This window comes from Fusarium mangiferae (assembly GCF_900044065.1).
Source record: "Fusarium mangiferae strain MRC7560 genome assembly, contig: FMAN_scaffold008, whole genome shotgun sequence".
NCBI classification, from domain to species: Eukaryota; Fungi; Ascomycota; class Sordariomycetes; order Hypocreales; family Nectriaceae; genus Fusarium; species Fusarium mangiferae.
The window spans coordinates 1,142,480-1,167,494 of NW_024573928.1; the positions used below are offsets into that span (position 1 = coordinate 1,142,480).

Here is a 25,015-nt window from a genome sequence, read left to right on the forward strand (position 1 = left end):
ACGAATGAATTGGATGGTGGGCGAACGAAATGTTGGAGAACGAAGAGGTTTGTGATTACAAAGACAATGGCAAAAGCCTCGTGTAAATGATAGGAAGTGGAGGGTTCTCCAAAAGCGAAACGCACCGCAAGATTAAGATTGTTGTGCCATCTACGTCTCAAGCCGTTTGAGGGACCTTTTGGAGGTTGCGTCGTTGACCTTGGACTTGGTCATTATTGAGGTGCGGGTGTCCCAGTAACCAACCAAATGGGATCCACACTAGAGCTCAGTGTAAACAACATCTGAGACCATCCCACCTATCAGGGTCAGGGATAAAGGGATGTGGCGCGCGACTGACAGGGGACACTTCCAGGGCTTTAGTGGGTCAATCATTTAAGGCCATGGCTGCAGATGAGTGGGATATGGCGGGTGGCTGTTGCGTGATAGGCTAGCTCCTCTTCAGAGTCAATCAAGCCCACTGTAACAAAGTCCAAGCCTCCCGAGCCTGGCTGAACCCGATCTCCCGGTGCTACTGTATCTCGGCCAATTTTCTCCAACCGACTGCCGCTTTTCCTGACTCGACGTGGAAAGATCTTCGATAAGCTTCTTTTTTGTGAGTTGAGATGTCTCATGCTTCTATATTTATCCCCTCGTCTTTGCTTTTGCCAGCCAAGCATGTAACTACACCCAGACTGCTGGACAGCATATCGAGATCTGGAATCCCATAGATGATGACTCAAGACTGCTGCGTTACCACCATATTACGCATATCAAGAATGGACAACACAACGTCGACATGGGTGACCCTCCATTCTCTTGGCCAAACACCTGCTAGTATCAATGCGCCGTCCGGCCTTGTATTCGTTGCTGACGACAACCACCCAAGCGAGAACAAAAGGCAGGCCATCCAATATGGGTTTCTGCTGCAGCCATGTGTGTTTCAGCCATTGACTTGAAGCCAGTATCGAACATCCAAGTTTTTTATGCATTTAGACTTTTCGTGACTGCGGACAAGCCCAGTTACACGCGGCAAGCCTGCTTATGTATGTCGTTGGGCATCCATCCATCCTTGAATCTGATCTGTTCTGGTTCGCTACTCTCTGCCCAGTAATAAACAAAACAAGGATTGCGCCCGTGCTTGCAAGCGAAGAGCATGAGCCCTTGATTGTTTGCCAAGTACCCTCGTATACCGCTCTTTATCGACCCGCAATATTCGGTATCAACGATTGATGTTTCACGACTGACCCTGGAACTCTATGGAATCGTGGCGCTGGAATACCGTGCCGAGATCTCAACGTTCACGGTCCCGCATACCTTGTCGATGATTTTCAGCTTCCATAGACAGTTGTTGTTCCAAGAACCTGGTCTAGATGTTGGCTTAGTCAACCCCAAGACTGTCTAAGCTGCTGTTTCCTATCCCTTCAGCGGAAGGGCTAAGTTGTACGAGCCTGAAAGCCGTGGATAACTTTGCCATGTACCATCGCGGGAGAGGGGTGTTTTTGGACATCGGTTAGTGGACAGAAAAAGCTGTCCCGGTTATTTTCGGCTGATAATATCATGTCAGCCTTATGCAGCAGAGTGTTGAGGGTGATAAAATAACTTAGACACTCTTTCCTCTCTCTGACAGATGTCTAAAAACGCCCCCCTCCCGCGATGGTAGCCAGGCTGTTCTCTCGCTACGGGCCATGGGATACTTACCCTGTATCAAATGCAATTGGGGTAAGAATATCGTCGAAAACGTATAGATTAATCTAAATTAAAATTGAAAACTACCGTCGCAGCATGCTAATAGGTTGGTTAATCTATAGAAAGCATATAAGCGAATGATCTACGCATTTGTGTGGTCACGTTGTGTGAAGCGACATGAACAATCACACAAAGAGGGATGAATATCGGAATCCCGGCGTGTCTGTCCGGAATCACAGTACATAGTAATATCATATTTATATTATCTTCTCGAGACCCAAGCTGTACCAGTTTCTATGGCTACTAAAGGGCACATTTAGTCGAATCATGTGTGGAGATTGAGTTAAGTCCTGGTCCATATGTCACAGTGACGAGAATATTTGCTAGTTTCATCGACTACCAATGCCAAAACAGAATGAATCTCTGGGTACATTATCCTGAAGGTCTGGGAAAGGCCGAAACTTGCCTTAATCTACTTCGCATAACCTTTTCATACGTCTAAAATAGTTCGGTATCAATCGAGGAAAACTAGCAGTGTGCCACGTTTAGATTACCCTGAGGGACAAAGATCCAAACACTCAACAACAGTATTGCCTACTGACTTGTGGCGAGCAAACTTCCGAGAGAACTTTAGTGTACATGTCTTTTGGTTGGATGGGCATCAGGACATCTTTTTGAGTACAGTATCTTCAGAGGTTAGCCCCAGATGATTCGACCTCTTTGTAGTCACCACCATGTCTCTAAGGAGGACCAAGGAAGTTCTTGGTATGGGTTTTTAATTAGACTTGACTTGCCACTGATGGCCTTTCTTATTCCATTTGAGCGTACTATTTCCCTAGTGTTGTACCTGGTGACTCTTTCAGACGGGAGGCTACGTCCTTAGTCTTCCTAGACGACACAATCAGCAGTCAAGTCACGAGGCCAGCACGCTTACCGTTGATCACCAGTCTTTGTCTCACAAGGTCGGACGCTCTGTATCACGAGCCACTGTAAGTTCAAAGAAACTAAAAGGAAAATCGTTTGTTCAAACTAAAGTCAATTTATCGCGAGATCCTCCAAATCCAAATAGGTATCGAAAGCGGATTGCTCCTCAAGAAATGTAACTATGGTATGCAAAATGCCTGCCAGCTATGTGTCCCAGCTTCAATGTTCCTCCAAAGAATGCACCCGATAAGTGCAAGCCAGAAAGATAGGTATCCTCCTTGGACCAGCCATTATTACTCTTGATCCACCACTCCCTCCATGCTAGCCAACGCCACCTATGCAGATGCAACCCCCGGTGATGCTATAAGAAATCAATATGAAAGAGATGCAGACCTGAACGCCGAGTTATGCAGTATCCATCCAACCCCCCTTAGACTTCCTCAGCAGGCAAGACGAAGCGAACCTTCTTGTTCGACTTGGCCTTCTTCCCCTTTCGCCTCTTACTCTCATCCTCATCATCGCTGGTGTCACTGCGGGCACCAACACTGCTTCCAACCTCACTCATCATCTCCTCCTCCGTCTCTTCCTCAATAGACCACACATCGGGGCTTGGTTCCCGCCATAGTTGTCCTGGGCGGCGTGTTGCTGATTGCCCTCGAGAGCTGGCTCCGTGGCGTCCACGTCCCCTGGATCGACCACGTAGCTTTGGGCTGCTCGAGAGGGCAGTAGGTGAGAGGAGAGAGTTATTGGTCGACTGGTTGAAAGCAGGGCTCTTGGATCGGACTGGTGGTCGGCTATTGGCAAAGAGGTCCCTAAGAGAGAGGAGTCCTCCATGCTTGCTGGGTGAGAAGCTGACATAGTCCTCATCATCGTCATCATAATCATCCTCGTTGTTGGACTCTGAGATCTCAGAGCTGGTATCAGGTGACATGGGACGTAGACCAGGCTTGCGGAGTCCATCGAGTGTTGATGGACTTACACTCCGGACAAAGGGTCGAGGAGAACTGGCATCCTCAATACCAGCATCAAAGTCTAGCAAGACGTCGTCCATATCATCGTCGTCAAGAAGAGGAGCTGGTGTAAGAAAGTAGGTAAGAGGGTCATCATCGATATCATCAAGAGATGGAAGTGGTCGGTTCTTGGTAGAGAGGGTAGGCTTGAGGCGCATCTGGGTAGGTGGCCAAGAGTCTCGACGAGACCGCATCTCAGACTCGGTCGGCATAGTGGAGATTCGTAAGAAAGAATTTCGAGTTAAGTGAAGTAAAGTTGATTTGATCAAAGGGTCTACTGAGGCCTGCGAGGTATATATGTACGCAGTGACCTCTTTGTAAGTGAAGTGGGTGGGTGCTAGAAAGCTTCACCGCGATTTGGTGTTAAAAACAGGTATGAACCAGGCGAAACAAAGACCGATTGTCTTAAGGCTGGGAAGTGGATGCCCTGACGTCTTTTCCATGGAAGACCCTTTGGAGTCACTCACCGCAGGCAGAAGAGTTTCTTTGTGCTTTGTGTGAGAGGACTGAACAGAACACGAAGAAAGCCGGCGGTATAGGACTCAGAGAGGCATTACAATGAACGGGCGAGCACGCCTCAACTATATAGCAGTCAGTCAGGCAGATAAACAAGCCTCCCCACGAGCTCACATTCCAATCCATAGCCTACTGCACACATAATATCTGAGACACAGGCATCAGCCGTGCGGTACCTTTCAAGGCATCGAAATAGGGCCAAGGAAGAAAGGGCTGCAAGAACCCACACCCAAAACAGGGCTGTATCTCCAAAAGCGGACCATCTCCCAGTCATATCATGGAATTCTTGTAAGCCCCGAGGGCCTTGTGAGTGGTAGGCAGAGGACTCCGAGCACTATGGGTGGTCATCGGCCTCCAATAGGCGGGGCTGCCTATCTTCGCACGTGAAGCTATTCAGCCAAGATGAATACGAACCTGTAGAGTCTCGCGCGCACGACGCCACGCGGCCCGTCGATAGGATAATCGGGAGGCGCCGGGTCTGGAAATGGAAGTCATGGGTTGAGTTAGCGGGTTGATAATCAAGAGAAACGAGCTGAGAGAAGTTGGTGGCTGACGATAAATCAGCTCTTTGGGCTACAACATTGGATGCCACGGGCTCGAGTTGGTAGTGATGAACAGGTTCAAATGCACATAGGGTCCACGGTCTAGCGCCGCAGCCGCCAGTAAAAACCACCAAAGGGCAGCCAACTCGATCTGCCGTGATCGACAGAAACAAAAAGGATGGTGAGATGCCTCCATAGTCGGCCTGAATTATGGCATCTCATTTGCTCACATGAACATGGAGGTTGGCTTGGTAATGGACATTTGCGATGGTATTTCCTTGACAAACTCGGTCGCGGGGGCGGTGACACTCTCCGGAGAATGCTATATCAAGTGAGACATGGTCGACACCACCAACTAGGCCATTTCATCTCATCTGACTGTGCCTTCACGTCTCTTTCAGCTCCACCGGCCTTACCGGACTATGGCGAGGGAGTCATGCTGAGCTCCCCAGGAACTAACAATGATTCAAATTCACGATCGGGCATTTCCTGCAAGATCGATCGCACTGAGGCCAGCCGGACCTGTCTGTTGTGCATGGTGCCTTGCAGCTTGGATAGCGTATCCGCAAAGACTCCATATTTGGGCCATCACGCTTGAGTCGGGTGTCAAGCACGCGGGGCTTTCTACTGTTTTACTGCCAACTTTTCTTTTCCATGGACTTGCAGGGCAATCAAGTTGAAAGCTCGGGCGTCGCCGCCACGGGGTGCATCGGCCAAGGACGGAGTTAAGTAATACGCGGTGTGAGGTGAGAGTGATGAGTCAAAAACGAGGACCGCCTCTATTGATTCAAGTTATCAATAATTACAGCCACAAGTTGCGGGCATGTTCCCCATGTTCATGTTGGACCCTTGCGACGATCATCAACGATTACGTGGATTAGTACGCAAGTCCGGAGATGCCATGAGTGAGAAAAGGGTGTGGTGAGCGGGCGCCTGTCCTCTGTAGGCTGCCTCGGAAAGAAAAGAGGGATTTCTAATTGTCCCATCAGCAAAAGTCCAGCCAGCCTCTCTAGCCTTCTCTAGCCTCCCCCAAATTCTCCAATGTCCAATCCTGCTTTGATCCAATCTGGTGGTCCTCCCTGGTCTTATGATCACCTCACCCATGCCCTCCAGCCACCAACAGGCCTAGGCCCGCCTTTTTTTTCACTTCCAAGTTGAGAGACACACGGTGATAAGAGGTTATCTCCCACTATTCTTCTCGCAACATTACAAAACTTGGTCGTCATTATTGTGTAGATTCTTCAGTTTTGAGACCACATGGTACCAAGCCATGAATCATCACTTAAGTTCAGCCCGGCATGATAATATGGGACCTTGTCTGTTCTCATTAGACCTGGATTCAAGTGGGCATGTGCCGTTCCGAACGGCGTCGATGCGTCCCGTAACTAATTAAAAACATACTTGCAAGCAAACTTTGACTAGAAGCAATAGTTTAAACGCCCACCCACCGAAGAATATGCCTTTTCAGGTTGAAGACCCCGACCACGGGCCGCAATTATGGGTCTAGACCCCAAACCCTCCGGGTTATCATCCACTATTTCTCGGAGGCCACACTTAATCTCAGCCGCAGTTGACTTATTACCAAGGTCTATCAATTATGACTGGCTACTGTCTGGACCATGTCATAAGCGAAGATAAGCTTGCAGGTCCTTGTGGTGACAAAGCTGACTCTGACCGTAATTCGCCTTTATGGCGATATGTTCGTCGATGTGCAAATAAAGGCTTCGAGCTATGGGCCATTTCCATAATAATTCTGTCTCTATTGCAAGTTTTATCTTGAAACAAGAGATATTGTAATCGAAGTATAATTTCAAAACAGTAGGTTGCCTTTGTGTAGTGTTTGTTTATGACATTGGCGCTTGGACTGGGATTAGGACTCGATTGACAGCTCTTTCGTGACGGTGGGAGATAAACCTCCAGTTATGCTGGCTCCGATGGTTTCTGAACGAGCCACTCGCTACCGTTTTAGTGGTAGATCTCAACTGAATGCTGCTTGTATAACTTTGTAGGGATTGTGACCGAAATTGTATCGCAAGACTATACCCTACTGCATCAGGTTAAACACCTTCAGTTCTGCTTCTTAAGGCTAGATAAACCATTAAGCATTACGATATTGCCCTTTTTTGGTGTAATAGCTCTGCATATTATAGATATTTTTTCTGTGAACAACTATTCGACGGCATTATAAGCGGAATCTCTAACCCTTATATGTAATAACCACCAATGACTGACATCCTTGAATCCTTGTCTTGCCCTAGGTAAAGAGGAGGGTACCTATAGCCTATCTCTGATTACACTTTGCAGCAGAGGTATCAATAGCGAAGTGAGCTTTATATGTGAAACTAAGAATCTATGAATGTGTGCCATGGACAAGATGGCGCTTCGCCGTGCCAAGACGGAGCAAACTAAGGATCAACGATTGATCATCGCCAGGAAATCTGTATGCCACCTTTTCAAATATGCTTGAATTAGTTCAACACTACATCCAGTTCATTCTTAATCATGTGGCGTGAGACTCTAAACTACTGAACTATAGCAATTTGACATGTCAGGTTATTCGAATCATAGAATGATGAGGCATGGCATCATTTAAACCAGAAGAGTGAAGGATATCAGAATTTGTATAAGTCAGTAATTACTATGAGTACAAACAACGCAATTGAACCAGGCTGGATAATGACGTTTGTCTCTTACTGGCAGCATAAGTTCTGTAGAATAAGAGTAAGGATAAGTGTAATATCATAGGCATCTCGCAATTGTTTTATTTACAACTAGATCAAAGGCTACAAGTTCTGAGAAAATGGCTATCTAGTGGCCATATTAGTATGATGAACTGTTAAGATGTGGTCATGGAGTTCCTGTGCCATGATCGCGATGAAGCCAAAGCCCACGAGGTTAGTATAGGGTGGTGATCTTCAAGACAATGGTAGGTCATCGAGCTTAAGTGATTATCGTAAGTCCTATGCAATAGTTATAGACAGATCTTCTTGTATTATAAGATCACAATGCTGAGTTTTGTATGTGCCTTATGAAGCAGACATGCCGAATAGTAAATAATAGGACACAATAAAAATGATAGTGATGCTACCAATGATTCGTCTGACAAGGCTAGCCTTACAAGATAGCTTCTCCCCAGGTTAAGAATTACTACCTATACAATAAAATTGGCTACCGCGATATGGCCAGATGATTTGGGTACATTTTCGAGAAGCTTTTGAAGACCTTTTGCATGAAGGTTGCTTTTGTACCATCGGCCATGATTCGTACATCAATCGTCGTTCCTTTCAAGTATTTGACACCGAGGTCAAGTGGAATGAGGGCACAATATTGGAAGCGCCTGGTTAAATGTCACTGTATTACTGTGACACTTTGCTGATACCATTGAGATTTGACACAAGGTTACCTATACGCGAACAACCTAATATACATAATGGGGGAAAACGATAGTCTCATGCTCCCCGAACAGCACTCGCGTGTTGTCCGATTTACGGTGACCCACGCCGAATTCCCCTTGAGATTCGATAGAACCAGGCATGCTAAAAAAAATCTTGTAATTGTATAACCCTGAGTGCACTTGATGATTTTCCTTTTATGGAGTGCAGTCCTCCAATCTCCATTAGCAAGTCCGATTTAGCCACAGAAAGGAGAGGCATTGGCTGATGAAAGGTTGCAAATCGAAGAAGAATGATATAGAACTTCAGGTGGTAAAAAAAAAAAAAAAAAAAAGGGAGGCCAGACTATGGCCGTGGTTTGAAAACATCAACGCACCAAGCTTAATATCAGTGACAGAAGAGTTGGTGGCTGTGGACCCCTGCGGCATCAAATCTGGGGTAAATACGGAGTATCTGTAGACGCCATGCCTATCGCAGCACGTATCCCCACGTGATGACCTCATTGGATAGGTCCGCTCGGACCCGACTTACGACGCTCAATGTAAACATTCAGTATCGCGACAGCTTCGTCTTTGTCCTCCCAGGCCTTAAACCCCTAGCTATCCCGTACCTTTCCCTCGGTCCCTGACCGAGTAACCCTTCTTAATAAGCCTCCAATATCATCACTGTAAACCCCACAATGACTCAACTCGACATCCCCTCGACCGCATCTCTGAGAATGGAAGTACTCAACAAGCACCAGAGAATGCCTCTGCGTATCCTCACCTTCAACGTTCGTTACGCAACAAACAATCGTGAACATAATGAGAAACCCTGGAATGTGCGCCGGCCCAAACTCATCAATCAATTGAACTTCGTCACCGCCGGCCATGAGAGCCCCTTCATTTGCCTCCAGGAATGTCTGAACCACCAGGTCAACGAGATCCAGGAAGATCTGGGCTCTCATTGGAAACATGTTGGCCGTGGACGCGGAGAGAAACCCGAGGACGGAGAGTTTTCTCCTATTTTCTATCGCAACGATGTATGGAAGAACATACGCAAGGAGGTCCGATGGCTGAGCAAGACACCTGAGAAGCCCTCTCGCGGCTGGGATGCAGTCCTGAACCGGATTGTCACAATGGGGGAATTTGAACACCGAGTCACGGGTACCCGTGTCGTAGTATTCAGCACGCATTTCGACCACATCGGCGTCAAGGCCCGCCAGCACAGTGCTGAGCTGCTCATCAAGTTCGCCAAAGAATGGGGCCAAGCAGGTGACAAGAAGGCGTCAGCCGTACTCATCGGCGGCGACTTCAACAGCGAGCCCGAGGATGGCGCGTACAAGACAATCACGGCGTCTGGGTCAGGCATCTCTGACGTGTCGGACCTGGTGCCCAAGCATAAACACTACGGCAACGAAACGACGTACACGAGCTTCGGGGAGGGGTGGGAACCCTCACGTATCGACTTCCTGTTCATCCAAGAGCCGAGAACAGCTCATGTCAAGACTTTTGGGGTTCTGGCGAATGGATTTGATGATGGCGTTCGTGTTTCCGACCACCGACCTGTCGTGTCAGACATTGACATTGTGGTTTGATCGGGCACAGGGTGGTACTGTGCCCAACGTGAGTGCAGTCTGTGATAAGTTGACATATGCTTCTTCAGACAATTACAGAGTGTCAATAGCTAGATACCTCATTATGGTGCATGTATATTTGTTTGATGAGGATGCTGTGGCGCTGGCTTCACTGCATACATGCCAACAAGACAGCAGAGACATTAGTTGAGCACCGTTGTCGTGGTCTTTGGAACACTCATACACTAAAAATTGTCCCACGTTGTAGTTTGGTATTTGACAGACACTTGATACATATCTGATTACTGATAGTCGGATGAAGAGCCCTCGACTGTTATCTTTGCACATCAATTCTCTAGCGGCTATACAAGCCCATCAACAGCCACCGTGAGCATGCAACTCGCCCTCAATGTATGACGAGATGGAGCACCACCATTCGAATCCCACGCCATCGATCGCAGAGCCACTGCATCGACTGCAGCTGATTCGATTGGGTAGCTACCCGTTCTCACATTCATCCTTTCAACCGCAGTGCCATGCAAGCTAGCAGAACGGGAAACATGCATAACCATAGATATCACGGTGTTGATCATCACCAAGCACAGATAGCAACTCGGCGAGTAATACGCATCTCGCTATCGCAGACTTACATCTTCTTGGCCGAACATCGGAAACTGACCTATCAATGACAAAACAACGTAACCGTGGCTGGCTGCCTGGGCGAGACACCATGCCAATGAGCCATGTCCGAGATGGGAACCTTCGGAAGATGAGGCTCTGCTCGGCAAAAGCGAATATGGTCCCCGTGTTTGCATAGATTGAGGGGCAAAACGCAAAAAGCGGTGTGTAGAAGATGGTGGAGGAGAAGAAGAGGGGTTTGGGGCGCTCTCCGACTTCACGTTGTGATGCCTAGCAGCGCCGACGGTCGAGCTCGGGGACACGATAGATACCGTCGTTCTCTGAGTGTACTAACTTGATCACAACTCGAAAACAGTAGGTTTGGCAAAGAAGCGGTCGCCTCCACTGATCTTCAAGCGGTGCTATGCAACTTGGGATTTCATGCAGCGATATGCAACCACAAGAAGCTATTGTTGTCTCAAGTGTGTTCTTGAAGATATTCAAGGCGAGCCGTTATACGCGGCCCCAGGAATAAGATACTAGGAAGACCTGGCCAAGCTCTAGTACCAGATGTCAGTGCCTTTGATGGTTGCAAATATGCTTGTCATCCATAACAACAAGACTAATATAGCTGCACTACCCAATGTTGTTCAGAACTAGTCTGACTCGTTGAGAAAAGGAGAACTGGTAGTCATCAGTGTACGAGATGTCTTGAGATTCACGATACGCTGCCTGTCAAATTGTTTCAACATGACCTGTACAGAACTATCTCAACTGGCCACCGGGAGCCGCATTCATAAACGTATATTTTGACGGTAACCACACATGATTAGACATAACCTCAGTGAATGGCCAGAATCGTGAACTAATCATGCCGGCTGACGGCCCTTTAGAGCTGCGTCAATGCCTTGGATGCACGTCTAGCCTATCCCCACACAATCTAAAAGCCAAGGCAAGCCATCCGAGAGAACCCCGGCTGAAAGGTATCCCCGTCTGGCTTAGCGAGCAGCAGCTTCGAACCCGGCAATTCACAACTGGAGATGCTCAATCGTCTTTGTGCCTGTCAAGACAGAGCGAGGGCAACACAGCAGCGAGCTCGTAGCAGTCCCAGAGATCTTGGGAAACACAAACTGTCAGCGTGGCATATTTAAGCAGACAAGAAGCCAATCAACTACCTCGAGTTGACCGAATATTGCATCGTGGGCTAAAATCCGAGAATTCGGTAGGGAAAGTTGGTGGGTGAATGTGCAATGGAAAGGGTAAGCATGAGGTTAGAGGGTGCAAGGTGATGGCGGTGCAGGGGCGTGGACAGAGACGACAGATATCGATTGTTAGACAGGTAGATCGAATAAGAATCAAGCGTGTTCCTCCTCGATTGCGACTCATCCAAGTCAGCTGATAGATATGTCACCGACTCACTACGGTATTAGAATTACTCGATGTAAGTTGCCCAAGAGCGCTGGCTGCTTGGTAATCGGATACAGCATAAATGGCGACGGAGTCACAATTGCATGGACGTGTTGTTGTTGTTGTTCTCGAAGCCACCGTCCGAATCTAGGTTTGAGTATGAAACAAAAACAACTCACATGACATGTTTGAAGCAATCTTGTGCCTGTTGTTCGTCGATCCAATCTCCGGCCTGGGCGCGGAAGGACAAGGAGGTGAAGCCGGAGAGAGTGGAGTCGTTCACTCCGGGGCTTTCCAAGCCGGAAGCTGTGTTGGACACGTATTCATGCCGTGACGAATCGTGCGACACGATGCTTGAACGGAGGCTGGACCGGATCGCCAGAAATCAGCAGGGGATGAATTGGCGGCAGCATCGCCGAGCGCGGGACTAACCGCCCGAACTTGGTCATGGAGAGACTCCGAGGCCATTGTATATGGCCGTTGAAGGTTGGGCACCACCAGGCCCGTGCAAGCATCAAGCATGGATGGTCATTGCGGCAAAGCTATCTACTCACCTATTACACCTGTCAAATAGAAGGGTCAGCGCCGCAAGCGCGATGAAACAAGTGACAGCACACTTGAGCAATTTCTTTCTTTATCTTCTGAGGAGGAATCGCAAAGAAATGAAGAGGCACTGTCGCAAGTAAACAAAACACATTCTTGCTCCTGCTGTGAGTCAACTTTACAATAACCTCAAAACTTAGACGGCCAAGCTCGGAGCCTCAATTCAATCGCGACAACCAGTCACAAGCCCCAGACATGGATGGTAGACAGCTTGTCACGACCAGGCTTAGCAGCGGTGCTTCGATATCCCACGTGTACCCCGCGCTGCACTCACGTCTGGCATTAACTTGGTGTAGATCGGGTTCATTGTTGGTACCCGAGCAAGGGAATTGAGCCAGCTTGGGCAATGGTCTACGCCCAGTTAGGCACGAAGGTGAAGAAGGCTCCGGAGGCGGGCTAAACACGGCACTTTGGTGGAGGCGTAGATCAACGGAGACATGAGAAATCGTGATGGCGTTTTACGCCCCTCTTGAGGATAATCAGGCGTCTCTCAGCTCTGTAGTACGAGGGTCAATATTCATGATTGACTTCGCAGAGGCACAGCCGTTTGGCGAGCTCGGCATGGCTATCCTACTCTGTGTATCTTGTCCTACCTCGTCAAGCCCTTGTGCCATGTGTGCACAAGCCCGATCTGCCTAGAAAAGCGGTTGAGATTCGGGCCTGTCATTTACCTGTCACCTATCGGGAACGGTCCATCTGACGGCGAACAACCCTGTTACGCTTCTTCTTGTTCCCTCGAGGTTTTGGATGGAGCAAAATCTGTAGCCAGCCATGATTTATCTCAACATGGCCATTACAGTGCCGAGCGCAGCATTCAAAGCAGTTCTGTTCACTGGTAAGAAACTACAATTCCTCGAGGGTGAGCCACAATCCTTCTCTTCTTCTTCTTCTTCTGGGAGGGGTGTGTCATCAGCCTCGTTCAGGTGTGTAATGCGGGTTTTGGCACCGGATATCTTTGGTGACTGGCAGACAGCGAAGGCGAGGAAGATTCGAAAAGAATCGTTGGATCAAAGGCTCTGAACAAGATCCACAGTTGGGCCTGACTGCTTGGGACTGGCGCCAGTCATACAAAGGCATTCCCTGTAAGATAACACCCAGGCCCGCCCGAAAGTCTCTCAACAATCCCTCAAATGCGGGCTTTCAGGGCACCATCTGGGGTCGTGTCGACAGATCAGATCCATTCTCGGCGGCGAGGGCTGGGTCGGGTTTCTGGGTCGCTAGGATTCGGGATTGGAAAGCGTCTAAGTTAGCGGGCAGCTTTTATCGACAGCGAGCCAGTGATTAACCGCCTCACTTGATGATGAGTATGTATATTATGGCTTAACGATTGTTTGCTGGTGTTTTGTATCGCGAATGTTTCACAATTTGGGACAACTCACATGACAATTCAATGAATTAACAGGGTCCATGTGTAATCCTGACATGGATTGTTCTGAATTGATGGCTGAAGTCGGTGAAAATGAGCCAGATCTTGGGGCTTGGTGGCTGGTTACCTTTGGCCATCATCGATAATGCGCTTGGAGTCTCAATAATCGTTCCCATGTAAACGGACGGCTAAGAATAATCGGCGAGACTAGAAAGAAGAGATTTTCCATCCGAAAGACCATATCGACTGACAATCGTTTTGGCCGTTGAATCAATACAGGCATACCCCAGCACACCTAATTTTGAGAGTGACTCGAAGCTTACAGATAGTGAAAACTCCATCATCCAGCTCGCTTGCTTGTTGGTGGCCGGAGCGGGATGGCTCCACAATCCATTCCATTCAGCACCACGACCAGCAAAGCACAACAGCAAAAGTGAGGACCCTGGTTTGAATACAGTAGCCACCCCCACCTCTTCAATTTCTGGCATGACTGTTTTCTATGGTATTTTGAGTTTTTCAATATTCAGAAGGGAATGGTAGACGGGAATTTGGAGTGGAAAAGAGAATCTGGGGCAACTATGTTGCTTAGCTGAGCAGGAGAAAATGCCAACTGCCAACGCATTGAGTGAGGCGGGCCGGAGCGAGAGACCCTCACCTCAAGGCTCCCCTGCCACCTATGAAGTGTCCATGGTGAGTGAGAGACAGAGATGCTGACGAATACAATACAGCGCATTCAGGAGTCATTGACACTCACTATCCGTACATGAGTCGGGAAGCAAGAGGCGGGAAGCATGAACGAACGGACGGATGTCTATGTTTGTGGCTGCTGTGTTAATAATAGTGCACGTAGTGATCCGTTGCTGGATGAACGAGGATCGAGTGAGCGAGTGACTGTGTCTGTGCCTGTCTCACTGGCTGACTTTTTCTGGTGCTGATGAATCAAGATATTTTGGGCAAAACGGACGAGTGAAAACAGACGACAACCAATCCCCCCTATCTGCGTCTTGTTCTGCTTTTGTGTCAGTGCCTTCGTCATTGCTCTCAGCGACTTGACGTGGTTGATTTGATTTGATTTGACTGACTGCAGTGTGCAGTTCCATTGCTGTGCTGGCTCCAGCGTTGAGTCGCTTGATTGATCGTCCATCGTCCCGTGGTGTAGAACCACCCCCTCCCTTTTCACTGACGAGATTCTCCCTTGCTTCCTCTAGAGTCGCACCTTGAGGTGGGTTTACTCACACGCCCATCCACACACCTGCGCTCTCTCATTCTCTCTCATTTCCCTCCTCCTTCTCTGTCAATTGTGTTGAGTTTTCTATCACTTCAAGCTCGAGATGTCGAGTCTTCCATGGTACGATCCAATTCTTGTTGTCCACATGACTTCTCATTGGGCTCAAATCAAATAGCCTCTCATCACTGGCTCATTCTATCAAAACGTCAACGGCCACAACGTCCTGTGGCTGCTTGTCCGCCCTGGGCGGTAATAGTGCTGCATTACCACTAAAACTACCGGTAACAGATGGATCTGAATACCTACACGCCCCCCACACTCTGAGGTAGGTCTGCCTCAGAAAATGCTGAACCCCCCCAGGCCCTGAAATTACCACCACCTGGGCACTTTTATTAAAAACAGACCATCCCATCCATCCATGCCCATCGCTTCTCCCCCCTCCTCCCCTCCTTCTTGTCTTGTCTTTCTCCCATGACAGTTTGATACATTGTCTTTTTAAAACAAACATATTTCTTCGATTCCTCCTCGCTCTGCTCTCGCTTCCAGTCGAGCATTATATTCACCTCGATCAGCATTATAGCACCAGCATCTACCAAGCATCGAACATTACATATCCGTCGCTACTAGCGTCTCCATCGAAAAGCGCCCTGGTGTATGCCACTATCGTCACCGCCTTCTGTATCCAACTCACCAGCGACATTTTACTCGCGACTTTTTTCGGCTGCAGCTGTCTTGGTCAACGAATTCGACTTCCTTCACATGTCGCTTGTTAGGTTTCACGAAAGGGGACGTTAAAGCATTGCGTTCGCGATCGCAGATACCGTCAACATCAACGCCACTGGCGCTCTCACCGCCTGGAGTTGCGATCTCATCCACCAACTGTGCCATCCCGCCCAGCGTGGTCCCTGTTCGATCCCGTCGAACCCCCTCATCGAATTGACTCTTTTTGGAGCCGAATTCGCTCTCAGGTTTCTCCGATCTTCTAACTACACCATGTCCAACCACGTCTGCTACGTCGAGGATGCCGAGGAGGATTCCGGCAGCTCTGTCCTCGAGGGCATCCAATCCACCCGTCGCTATGCTGTCTCTGAAGCTCCTGGCCCCGCTAGTCCACCTAAGGAACGCCCCAACACAGGAAAGTCTCGAGGTGAAACCAGGAGATATTCCAGCCGGCGACACGTTTCTCCTCCCAGTGAAGGGCTCTCTGATGAAGAGCCCCCTCGCAGGGAAGAGCGTCCCCGCCGAGACTACGAACGTGAAGCTCGCGAACAGCGCGATAAAGATCGACGTCGTAAAGAGCGCAAGCAGAAGGAAGCTGCTGAGCAGCAACAACGGAGGGTCCGAGCCGAAGCCAAACCACTCAAGGAACGTGAGCCCAAGCCTGTGAGAAGACCTCGCCCAACATCACTCACTCACACCAAGACTGAGCCTGTTGTTCAACAATATCGCCGAGGTCGTGTCGAGGATCCCTCCTGTTACGGTATCCAGCAGCCTGCCGTCTCTGGCATGCGCCCCCGTGCTCAGACTCGACCTCATAGCTATTACCCTGGACAAACCGCTCCCCCAATTTCCAATGCTGGCTGGCACCATGCCCAAGCTTCTCAACCTTCTTTCCCCGTCGGATCATTCCCGCCACCACCTTACTTCCCTGGAGGACAGTCTCCCTCAGTGGTCGGCGTTCCGCCTTCGCCTGGCCCAGGTGCTGGAACACCTGGGTTCTTTGATATGCCTTCGCAGCAGGCCAGCGCCCACCTCAGAAACCGTTTTGAGCGGCCAGCTTCATCCATGGGTTTCCGTCAACAACAGCCTTCACCATCAAACGTTGGGTATCCTCAGGATGACTTTGAGGAGGAGGAACAGCCTGATCCCCGTCTCATTAGACGTGCCTCTCGCTCCAAGAGGCCTCAACAGAATGACGAGGATCGCCGGCGTATGCCTCCTCCTGACAGCATCCCACGACCCAAGTCTGCGATGCCTCCTCCAACCACTCCATTCCGCCCCCCTCCTCAGTCATTGACAAGGCAAAAGACGAGGACTCCCTCGCGGCCACCGCCTTCGGGTCGTAGCCGCGTTGGGTTCGTTGATCAAGGCTATGATGATGAAGACTACAATGACAGTCCCGGCCTTTTTGCGGACTCTCCTGAAGCCAATTTCGATCGTCGTACAGCTTTGGCCCGTACTCGACGCAGTTCTGTCGCCTATGAGCATCATGGTGCTGATCTTGTACCCGCTCGCACTCGACGAGGCTCTGTTGCATATGAACAGCGTGGAATCGACATTGTGCCTGCCCGAACTCGACGAGATTCCTACTACGAAGATCGTTCACTTGGTGGTGGAGGTGTCAGTTTGGATGAGGATAAGTACCTGGACGCTATGCGATACCAGGACGACATCAATGGCGGTCCCGCCATGCCATTGACTGCTGAAACCCTACGCAAAGCTAGCAACCCCCGGCTTGGCGGCGGGAGCAGTCGAAGTAGCGGCAGCCATGATGATAGCGAGTATAAGCGAAGCAACACCACTGGTCTCACTCGTTCTTCTTCAAGCGACACTGACAACGTCACGATCAAAGTGTCAGGCTCGGCTGTCGTGCGAGTGTCGGGTGCTGAGATTGAGTGCGGCGATGGAGGCGAGATCACATTTTCAAGACCTACCGGCAGCTCTAGAGTTGGCAGCGACCGTGCTAGCAGTTACTACCAGCTTGAAGATGTCCGCAGCCGAGTAGAACAGAAGGCTCTCCCTTACCGACCACATACCCCCAGTCGTTCTGACTCGCATCATCGTGGATATTCTGGAAACCATGCACCATATGATCCGTCCTTTGCCATGGACGACTACATTTACTGATGATTTTTTTTCTTATGAGAGATGACAAAGTTGATGATAAGCGCGTTATGCATTTCTTGTTTTTTGAACTATATCTATTTCTTATTTCTTATTTCCTGCATACAAATGTCTACGGGATGGGCAGCGTTTCGCCTATAATCTTGAATCTTGGCCATCGATGAGCATTCCGGTGGACGTTTTGGTTTCATTCAAGGTGCGGTCTTGAGCTCAGAGTTGAATTCATACACTGAGCTCCTTGCATCTTGAATCAGACCCTCCCGTTGGCTTCGTGGCAGGAAGTTAATACCCCAAAAGCGGTGATGGTGGAAGCATCCAGTTGATGGTTCAGCTGAGTTACCAGCCCGGCTCTACTACCTCGAGGTACCAGTACCAACAGCGCTTACTGAAAGCTCAACTTTTTCATTCGGAAATCATGTACGCCCAGATGGGATATTTTGGAGTTTGGTTGGGTAGTGGAAGGGCACCAGTATGTCCACAACGAACATACGTCTTTACCTTGTGGTGGCTTTGAACCGAAGTGTATTTTTCCGATGCCTGGTCTTTGCTACTTACAGGGTGTAGATTCATGTTGAAGTGGATTGGCCTTGATTGGACTGGGACTAGACGATTTTTCATTGTTTGTCTGCACCCCTTTATGCTGCGATCTGATCAGTAGGAGATACCTGTGGAAAGCTGCATGAGAGATGGTTATGGATTTGGCTTGTGTATTGCATCGTTGAGCATGGTGTAAGAGGAGGAATTTGAGACTTGGCTGGAACTACCATTGGACCCTTGTCATCAGAACGATAGATTGTACGGGCAAACGAGGTTCGCGCCTCTATCTGCTGCCCGGCAGAGAATAATCTTATGTTACAACCAGCATGACATGCATGTTTGGCTTCTCTACTCTCCTTGTTCCGAGACATTAAATGGTGACCTGTGACAAGATCTTCGGCTGAAGGATCATGGCCGAAACGGAAGATATTGTTTTGGAATGGAGAGACTGAGAGAGTAACAAGACAAAGACTGGGTGGGTGGATATGATTGAGTTTAATCATAGCATAACAATGCTAGCAATGGAAGCATCTTGTTGGCTGTCCCTTTTTCGCCTGTCTCAGGTGTCTGGGTTTGTGCATAAGAAACTGGCGATCTGAAGTATGTGTAGATTATTAACCGCCCCAGAACAGCTGTCGTCCAGTGTAAGCGCCCGAGATATTCATGCAAACGTGAGCAGTGCAGTTGCAGACGCTGTCTCAGGGGTCGCAATCAAACATGGTCCGTCAGGTCTCAAATATGTAGCCTAGTGGCATTCCAATGTCAAACTTGAACAGAGTGCTTAATGCAAACCTTAGGTAGGGACAATAGCTGTCTCACAAAGGCCGGCGCTACTGCCTAGAATCTTCTCTTCATGCGGGCTAAGATAGAGCTCGTCAGTTCCATTCTCAAGATGCACGAGTAAAACTCGAAGGGGGGCGTGTGCATTGCAAATCTGGAGCATTAAAGTCGTGGACAGCTGTTATTGGTTGATGACTAAATGGGCTTTCTGTGCGAGGTTGCCCAGTCAGCGATCGAGTATTGTTTACTTTCGACGTCATTTGAAGATTGTGGCTGGATTCTGGTGATGAGATCGAAAGAAAAGCCATTGAAACTGATCCAAACTTGAGAAGGAAATCATTGGAGCCCTGATTCGATATCTTTCAAGGCCATTGCCTTATTTCTATGTTTGTATCAAGCTTTGAGGGCGTTGTAAGCATTCTGACGCGCACGTTGAAGCTGCCCAACCACCCGCTGCGTATCCCAGCCACGCACTTTACAGGCCTCGTTTCTGGGTTAACCAAGCACCATCGCCCAGCCTGAGCCACGCAACACTCTTTCTCTCTCCATTATTTCTCTCTCCTTATCTCAGAAAACACACTATTTCCATAATCAACACTACACGGCTCATTTAACGATAACCATTACTTACCACACTCATTCGATTGATACATCAAGAATACTCACGTCAACTGCCTGGTCTTATTTACGATTGAGCTCGGCTGGGCTACAGCATCCTGAGCCTAGCTTGCACATATCCATACTCGACTGAGACCTCTTCATTCTACTACTCCATTCCATCATGGCACCCGCTATTATCCGCTCATTGCGCGGTGCATCTTCAATCACACAGCACGCCCCTCGTGCTGCCGAGGCCTTTTCCACACTCTCGGGACACTTGTTGGAGGGCAGTAAAGTGCTCCTAGCTCGAGATGATAAAGACGACGACAAGAACAATAGACACAAACCATCAGTCGAGCCTGAATCAGGCTCGTTCGACCCTCACGACATCAGCAACGCCGGTTTCTTCTTCCTTTTTGCTCTGATCGGTGTGGCGTTCGTGTGTACCGGTATCTGGTTTTTCTTCTGGGCAAAGAACGGTGGCTTCCAATTCAAGGAAACAGATTGGGATGACTACAAATCTACGGTTCTTCGGCGCACCGGGCCCAACGGCACTATTCTCTCAAATGCAACTCGGCCAACAAACCTCGGTGGTGGCAGTGTATACAAGGACGTGGACGACGACAACACGACTGTAGTCACAGAGAGCACAACACTTACCGGTATCACAGCTGGAGCAAGCGACATTGGTGCACGTGAGAAGCGACGCCGCAAGCAAGAAAAGCGAGACCGTGAGCGTGCGAAGAAGGGCAAGAAGACTAGCCGTCACGTTGGTGAAGCGGGCGTTGAAGATGAGGAAGCCGAACTTGCAGCCAAAAAGGAACTCCGCAGCTATCGTCATGAAAGACCAGCCCGCGTCGGTGGACTGAACAAGGAGAGTGAAGGTTCCGAATGGGACGGCTCTACAAACCCCGGCACTGAATCTAACGTCTCAACAAACCTTCTTTCTGACCGTCAGACCACTCCTACAACCACACCAACCAAAGCCACTGGCGGCATCCGCAAGGTCTACTCTACCGCTGATCGTCGGGAGAACCGTGAGGCAGAGCGCATGCGCGCCGAGGCCCGTCGTCTTCGTGAAGCTGGCCGGGCAGCCCGTCGCGATTTCAGTTATCAGCGTGCTGAGAGCTATACCCGCGCCGACAGCCAGGTCAGCGAGAGTCTCCTCGACGGATCACAGGTGACCCGTACCACAGACGATAGTGGCGATCTGGGTACCAAGAGTTATCACCACCCGATGCCTGAGCTGAGGGAGCTTGAAAGGGAGAGGGCCAGGGAGGAGAGACGGGCACGAAGAGCGCAGAGAGAATATCGACGAGGACGAGGAGAGGAGTGTTAAAGTTGACGTGATATGGGCATGACGAAAATCTTGAATGGGCTATAAGGTAAAATGCGATTTTCTTGTTTCGGGCTTGGGTTGGGTTCACTGCGTGCATGTAGATGTATAACGTTAATGTAAATAGGCATGGCAACGGTTTATCACGGACATGAATTGATATGTTGAGATTGTTAGAATATGAGATAGGCAATGCACTGAATAAACATGATGCTCTAGCTTGCATGAAAATGAAGTCATGGTCGTGAACGTGAACGTGTAGATATAAGTTGGCGCATCATTAATACCAAGGTATCCGGGGCATTGAACTAAGGAGGTTTCAGCCATAATAATTGCCAAGGTTATGATCTCGACTTTGCAACAACTTGTTTACTTTGACTAAAAAGGGCGAATAATGAAACTATCGTCCAATGTCTCACATGTCTCCCTAAACATGCTACTACCTTCCATAAGCAGTCCGTGTTTCAGATCCTTGGGATATTATTTAAGGATAATTTCAGGATTGCAGGATTTGACAATTCGTTGGCTGACGTATAATTCTTGGAAATTAATAGACGCAAGGCGTATCGCGAACGCTCAAAATAGGATACGAGCTGAGATGCTCTGTTGTTTTGATGGACAAGGCGCTAAGATCCATGGAAGATGTGAAACCTAGGGGTGTCGTAGCTGTGAGGAGACAGGCACCGGGCCGAAACAAAAACGCATTTTGCATTGCTTGGTATTATTAATGCGATATGGGAGACTGCGGCTGTTGTAAATGAGTGAGAGAGTGAGTGAGTGATTTAGGTGATTAGGGTCTCTTACTGTTCGCGTCAGAGATACAATATCGTAAAAGTCAGTCAGTAGCAAAACTCACTCTCCACGTCGTCATCAGCGTCGCATTTCGATTCGCTTCGCTTCTTTTGGTTCCTGTCCTGGTCTGACAAGGTTCCAGGTCCAGGTTCATCAGCCACTTTGAGATGCCATTGACTGATGATGATCGTTCTGGCCCAGCCTTGGGAGACATGAGGCCCCACGCTGGATGTTAGTGCTATGCAGCGTCAAGTGGTGACTCGCGCTAACACGATGCAAGCGCTATCATGTCCCATCAGCCCGCTCCCGCTGCTTCCGTCGACCCTTGGGCCCGGGAAGTGGTAGCCCAGACCCCACTAGGAGGAGGTCACTGGTAACGTCCACTGTCTGCTTCGATGGGCTTATGACGATACCTACCTACTTAGGTAGTCTTTTGTCAGTGCTAGAGACAATTGTTCGCTGCTTGGATGAGCCTATTATATATAGATATATATACATATTTAAATATTTTTCTTAGAAACTGCTGTTAAATGAATGTCTCCCTAAAAGATCGCCTTAAAGAATCATCTCGCAACTTTTGATTTGCTGATAGTCCCCAGTTTGCGTTCAAGTGGCGATATCGCGTGGGCTAAAATCTAGTACATAGTAGGCGTCTGTATTGCGCTGATGGTAGCTAAGGTAGGCTTATCCTCCTCCACATTTGATCCAATCCTCTAGCACTAACAGCCAACCACCTCACCCAAAGACGCCTCGCTTCTCTCGTCTCTCCCTCCCCTGTCTTCGTCACTCTCCTCCTTCACCATCACCACCAAATCTTTTGGCCTCGTTCCCCATCCTCCTCAGGTTCATTCTCACCTTCTTTCGGCGTTTTCGATTCCTCCGTTCATCGATATTAGCGACTTCATCTTCGACTGACTCCTCAGCCACGTCTCCTTCTGCTTATCTCGCCGCGCGATTGATTCTTACATGTACTATTTGCGGCGGTGACGCCGTCCGCCAAGATCCGTGCCTTGATTGTCCCCGACCGACCGATCGATCGACTAATCCGCACAACACGATCTATACAATCCGACCCAAACGCAATTCTCCTTGAATTAATCCCTCGACCTCATCAAGAACAAGCAAATCGAATCAAAATCAAGAGGCGGACATTCAATACTTTGTCCGTAGCCCATCATGGGGCTCTCTTCCAACCCGTCGTCTGCCTTTACAGGCGTCGTCATCGGCCTCGTGTCATCCTTCGGCTCCATCGTCCTCATCGCCCTAGTCATCTTTATCTTCTGGGTTTCTGGCTGTGCGAGTACTGGTCGCATCATCCTCGATCGTCTCGGTCGACCTGGCGAATACGATGATGAACAAGCGTTCGCACGCGATGAGGCTGAGGCCCTCGAGATCATGGATGATATGTCTCGCCAGGAATATCTACGTGCAAAAGGTATGTCACCAAACTTTTGCGCTCGCTAACCTGGCGAATGTATTTTACTAACGTCTGTTGCGTTCAAAAGCCTGGGTTACTGCCAACCCACCCGAATCAATGCAGACTGATATCTCTCTGTCTCAATACCTCGCCATACAGGAAAAGGGTGTCTCCGCATGGGAATTTGAACCTGAACTGGAGATCGCCAACTGCTTTGTCGAAGCTCGTACTGAAATTGAATTCTTTGACTCGGAATGCACCGTCATGAGCAATCTTCCTGTTCCCAAACAAAACGATGTCTACTACTGGGAAGCCAAGATATACGAAAAGCCCGAAAACACTCTGCTTAGTATCGGCATGGCTACCAAACCTTATCCTCTTTTCCGACTGCCGGGTGAGTTTGCCACAATTTGATCCTCCACGATCATTTACTGATTTTGCTGCCAGGATATCACAAGTACTCTGTCGGATATCAATCTACCGGTGCCCGTCGCTACAATCAACCATTCGGCGCGACTCCCTATGGTCCTCCACTGGTGCAGGGTGATGTCGTTGGTGTGGGTTATCGTCCTCGAACCGGTGCTATCTTCTTCACTCGCAATGGTAAGAAGCTCGAGGAGGTTGTTCACGGACTCAAGGCGCAAAACTTCTTCCCTGCCATCGGTGCAAATGGTCCTGCTACTATTCACGTCAACCTTGGTCAGGCCGGCTTCGTCTTCATTGAGGCCAACGTCAAGAAATGGGGTCTGGCTCCTGTGACTGGAAGCCTGGCTCCTCCGCCACCTTATGGATCCGAGCAGGGTAGCATACTGTTAGAAGCTGGCACCAAAGACGGCAATACTTATCCTCAAGGCAGGCAACACAGCCACTCCATCACTGCAAGCTCTTACAACACACGCAACCCATCTAACGATCTCAACCCTTCGCATGGACGAACACGTAGTGGTAACTTTCGCGTTCTTCCTCCAACAAGTCCCGGACCAGTCAGAAGCTCGACCGATATTTCTTTGGCTCATTTCGTACCCAACGAGGAGAACGGCGAAGCTAGCAGCAATGCCGCACCTCAGCAGGAGACGCACGACCACAACCCTCTGCATCTGCATCTCGAGGATGCGACAAACCCACCTCCTGAATACCAAAGTCCCGATCATTCAGGTAGCGAAGATGGCCGATATGGAAGTGACAGCGAGGAAGATACGCCTCTTATTCGCGTAATGAACCGCAGCCGAGGTAACTCTTCTGCTACGGTGCTTCCCTCACGGCAAACTTCAAGTCCTCGCCAACCACCAGTACCCAGCTACAGCGACGCTATGCGGGAAGGAGCTGGTCGTGACCGTAGTGATAGTGCTCGATTACCGCCACCGAACCGAACGCCGTCCAATAGACCTCGCAGCAGCACTTCTGCTTGAGTGGGCATTCGAATGCGGCCTGCCCCGTCACAAGTTTTATACAGTTATTCATTAACGTCTGAATATGACATGGAAGACGAACGACGATGCTCAAGAGATACAGCATCGACAACATATGATACCGGAGTTGACAGGACCGATCCCCATACATGATCCATTTCAATCGTTGTTTTCTCGCACAGGCGCCTTGGAGTTTTGAGCATTGACAGGCGCACGTTTCCGAGGCAGAAGAGCCTCCAAACGGTCGGCAGTCGTCTGTTTTTATTTGTATTTTTAGACAGGAAATCCGCTTCGGTCTCAGGGTTGTGAACCAGCTGGATATGAGTTCCTGGAAAGGGGGCCGGAATGGAATATTGATACCAACAACCTGGATGGATTTGCGCTCCTTTTTCTCGTTTTGATGCTTCTTTGTTTCCTTGAACATGGCTCACCACTACGTATCTGGGACTGATCGAAGAGCGCATGGATGTTTGG

At 49.2% G+C, this 25,015-nt stretch overlaps 5 protein-coding genes across 5 annotated transcripts; 4 read left to right on the top strand and 1 right to left on the bottom strand.

Moving 5' to 3' along the window:
• Nucleotides 1-3,019: 3,019 nt before the first annotated feature.
• Nucleotides 3,020-3,811, bottom strand: FMAN_11339 (uncharacterized protein; the record flags this gene model as incomplete). Its single annotated transcript, XM_041834139.1, has 1 exon — nucleotides 3,020-3,811. One exon carries the CDS (start codon nucleotides 3,809-3,811, stop codon nucleotides 3,020-3,022), a length of 792 nt encoding a protein of 263 aa, XP_041684433.1.
• A 4,917-nt stretch (nucleotides 3,812-8,728) lies between these two features.
• FMAN_11340 (uncharacterized protein) lies at nucleotides 8,729-9,625 on the top strand (the record flags this gene model as incomplete). The annotated part of the gene is made up of 1 exon (XM_041834140.1): nucleotides 8,729-9,625. The coding sequence occupies one exon, from the start codon at nucleotides 8,729-8,731 to the stop codon at nucleotides 9,623-9,625; it is 897 nt and encodes a 298-aa protein (XP_041684434.1).
• Nucleotides 9,626-15,819: 6,194 nt separating this feature from the next.
• On the top strand, nucleotides 15,820-17,673 carry FMAN_11341 (uncharacterized protein; the record flags this gene model as incomplete). The annotated part of the gene is made up of 1 exon (XM_041834142.1): nucleotides 15,820-17,673. One exon carries the CDS (start codon nucleotides 15,820-15,822, stop codon nucleotides 17,671-17,673), a length of 1,854 nt encoding a protein of 617 aa, XP_041684435.1.
• Nucleotides 17,674-19,768: 2,095 nt separating this feature from the next.
• FMAN_11342 (uncharacterized protein) lies at nucleotides 19,769-20,926 on the top strand (the record flags this gene model as incomplete). The annotated part of the gene is made up of 1 exon (XM_041834143.1): nucleotides 19,769-20,926. The coding sequence occupies one exon, from the start codon at nucleotides 19,769-19,771 to the stop codon at nucleotides 20,924-20,926; it is 1,158 nt and encodes a 385-aa protein (XP_041684436.1).
• Nucleotides 20,927-22,891: 1,965 nt separating this feature from the next.
• FMAN_11343 (uncharacterized protein) lies at nucleotides 22,892-24,541 on the top strand (the record flags this gene model as incomplete). Its single annotated transcript, XM_041834144.1, has 3 exons — nucleotides 22,892-23,150; nucleotides 23,221-23,526; nucleotides 23,580-24,541. The coding sequence occupies 3 exons, from the start codon at nucleotides 22,892-22,894 to the stop codon at nucleotides 24,539-24,541; spliced, it is 1,527 nt and encodes a 508-aa protein (XP_041684437.1).
• Between the last annotated feature and the right edge of the window lie 474 nt (nucleotides 24,542-25,015).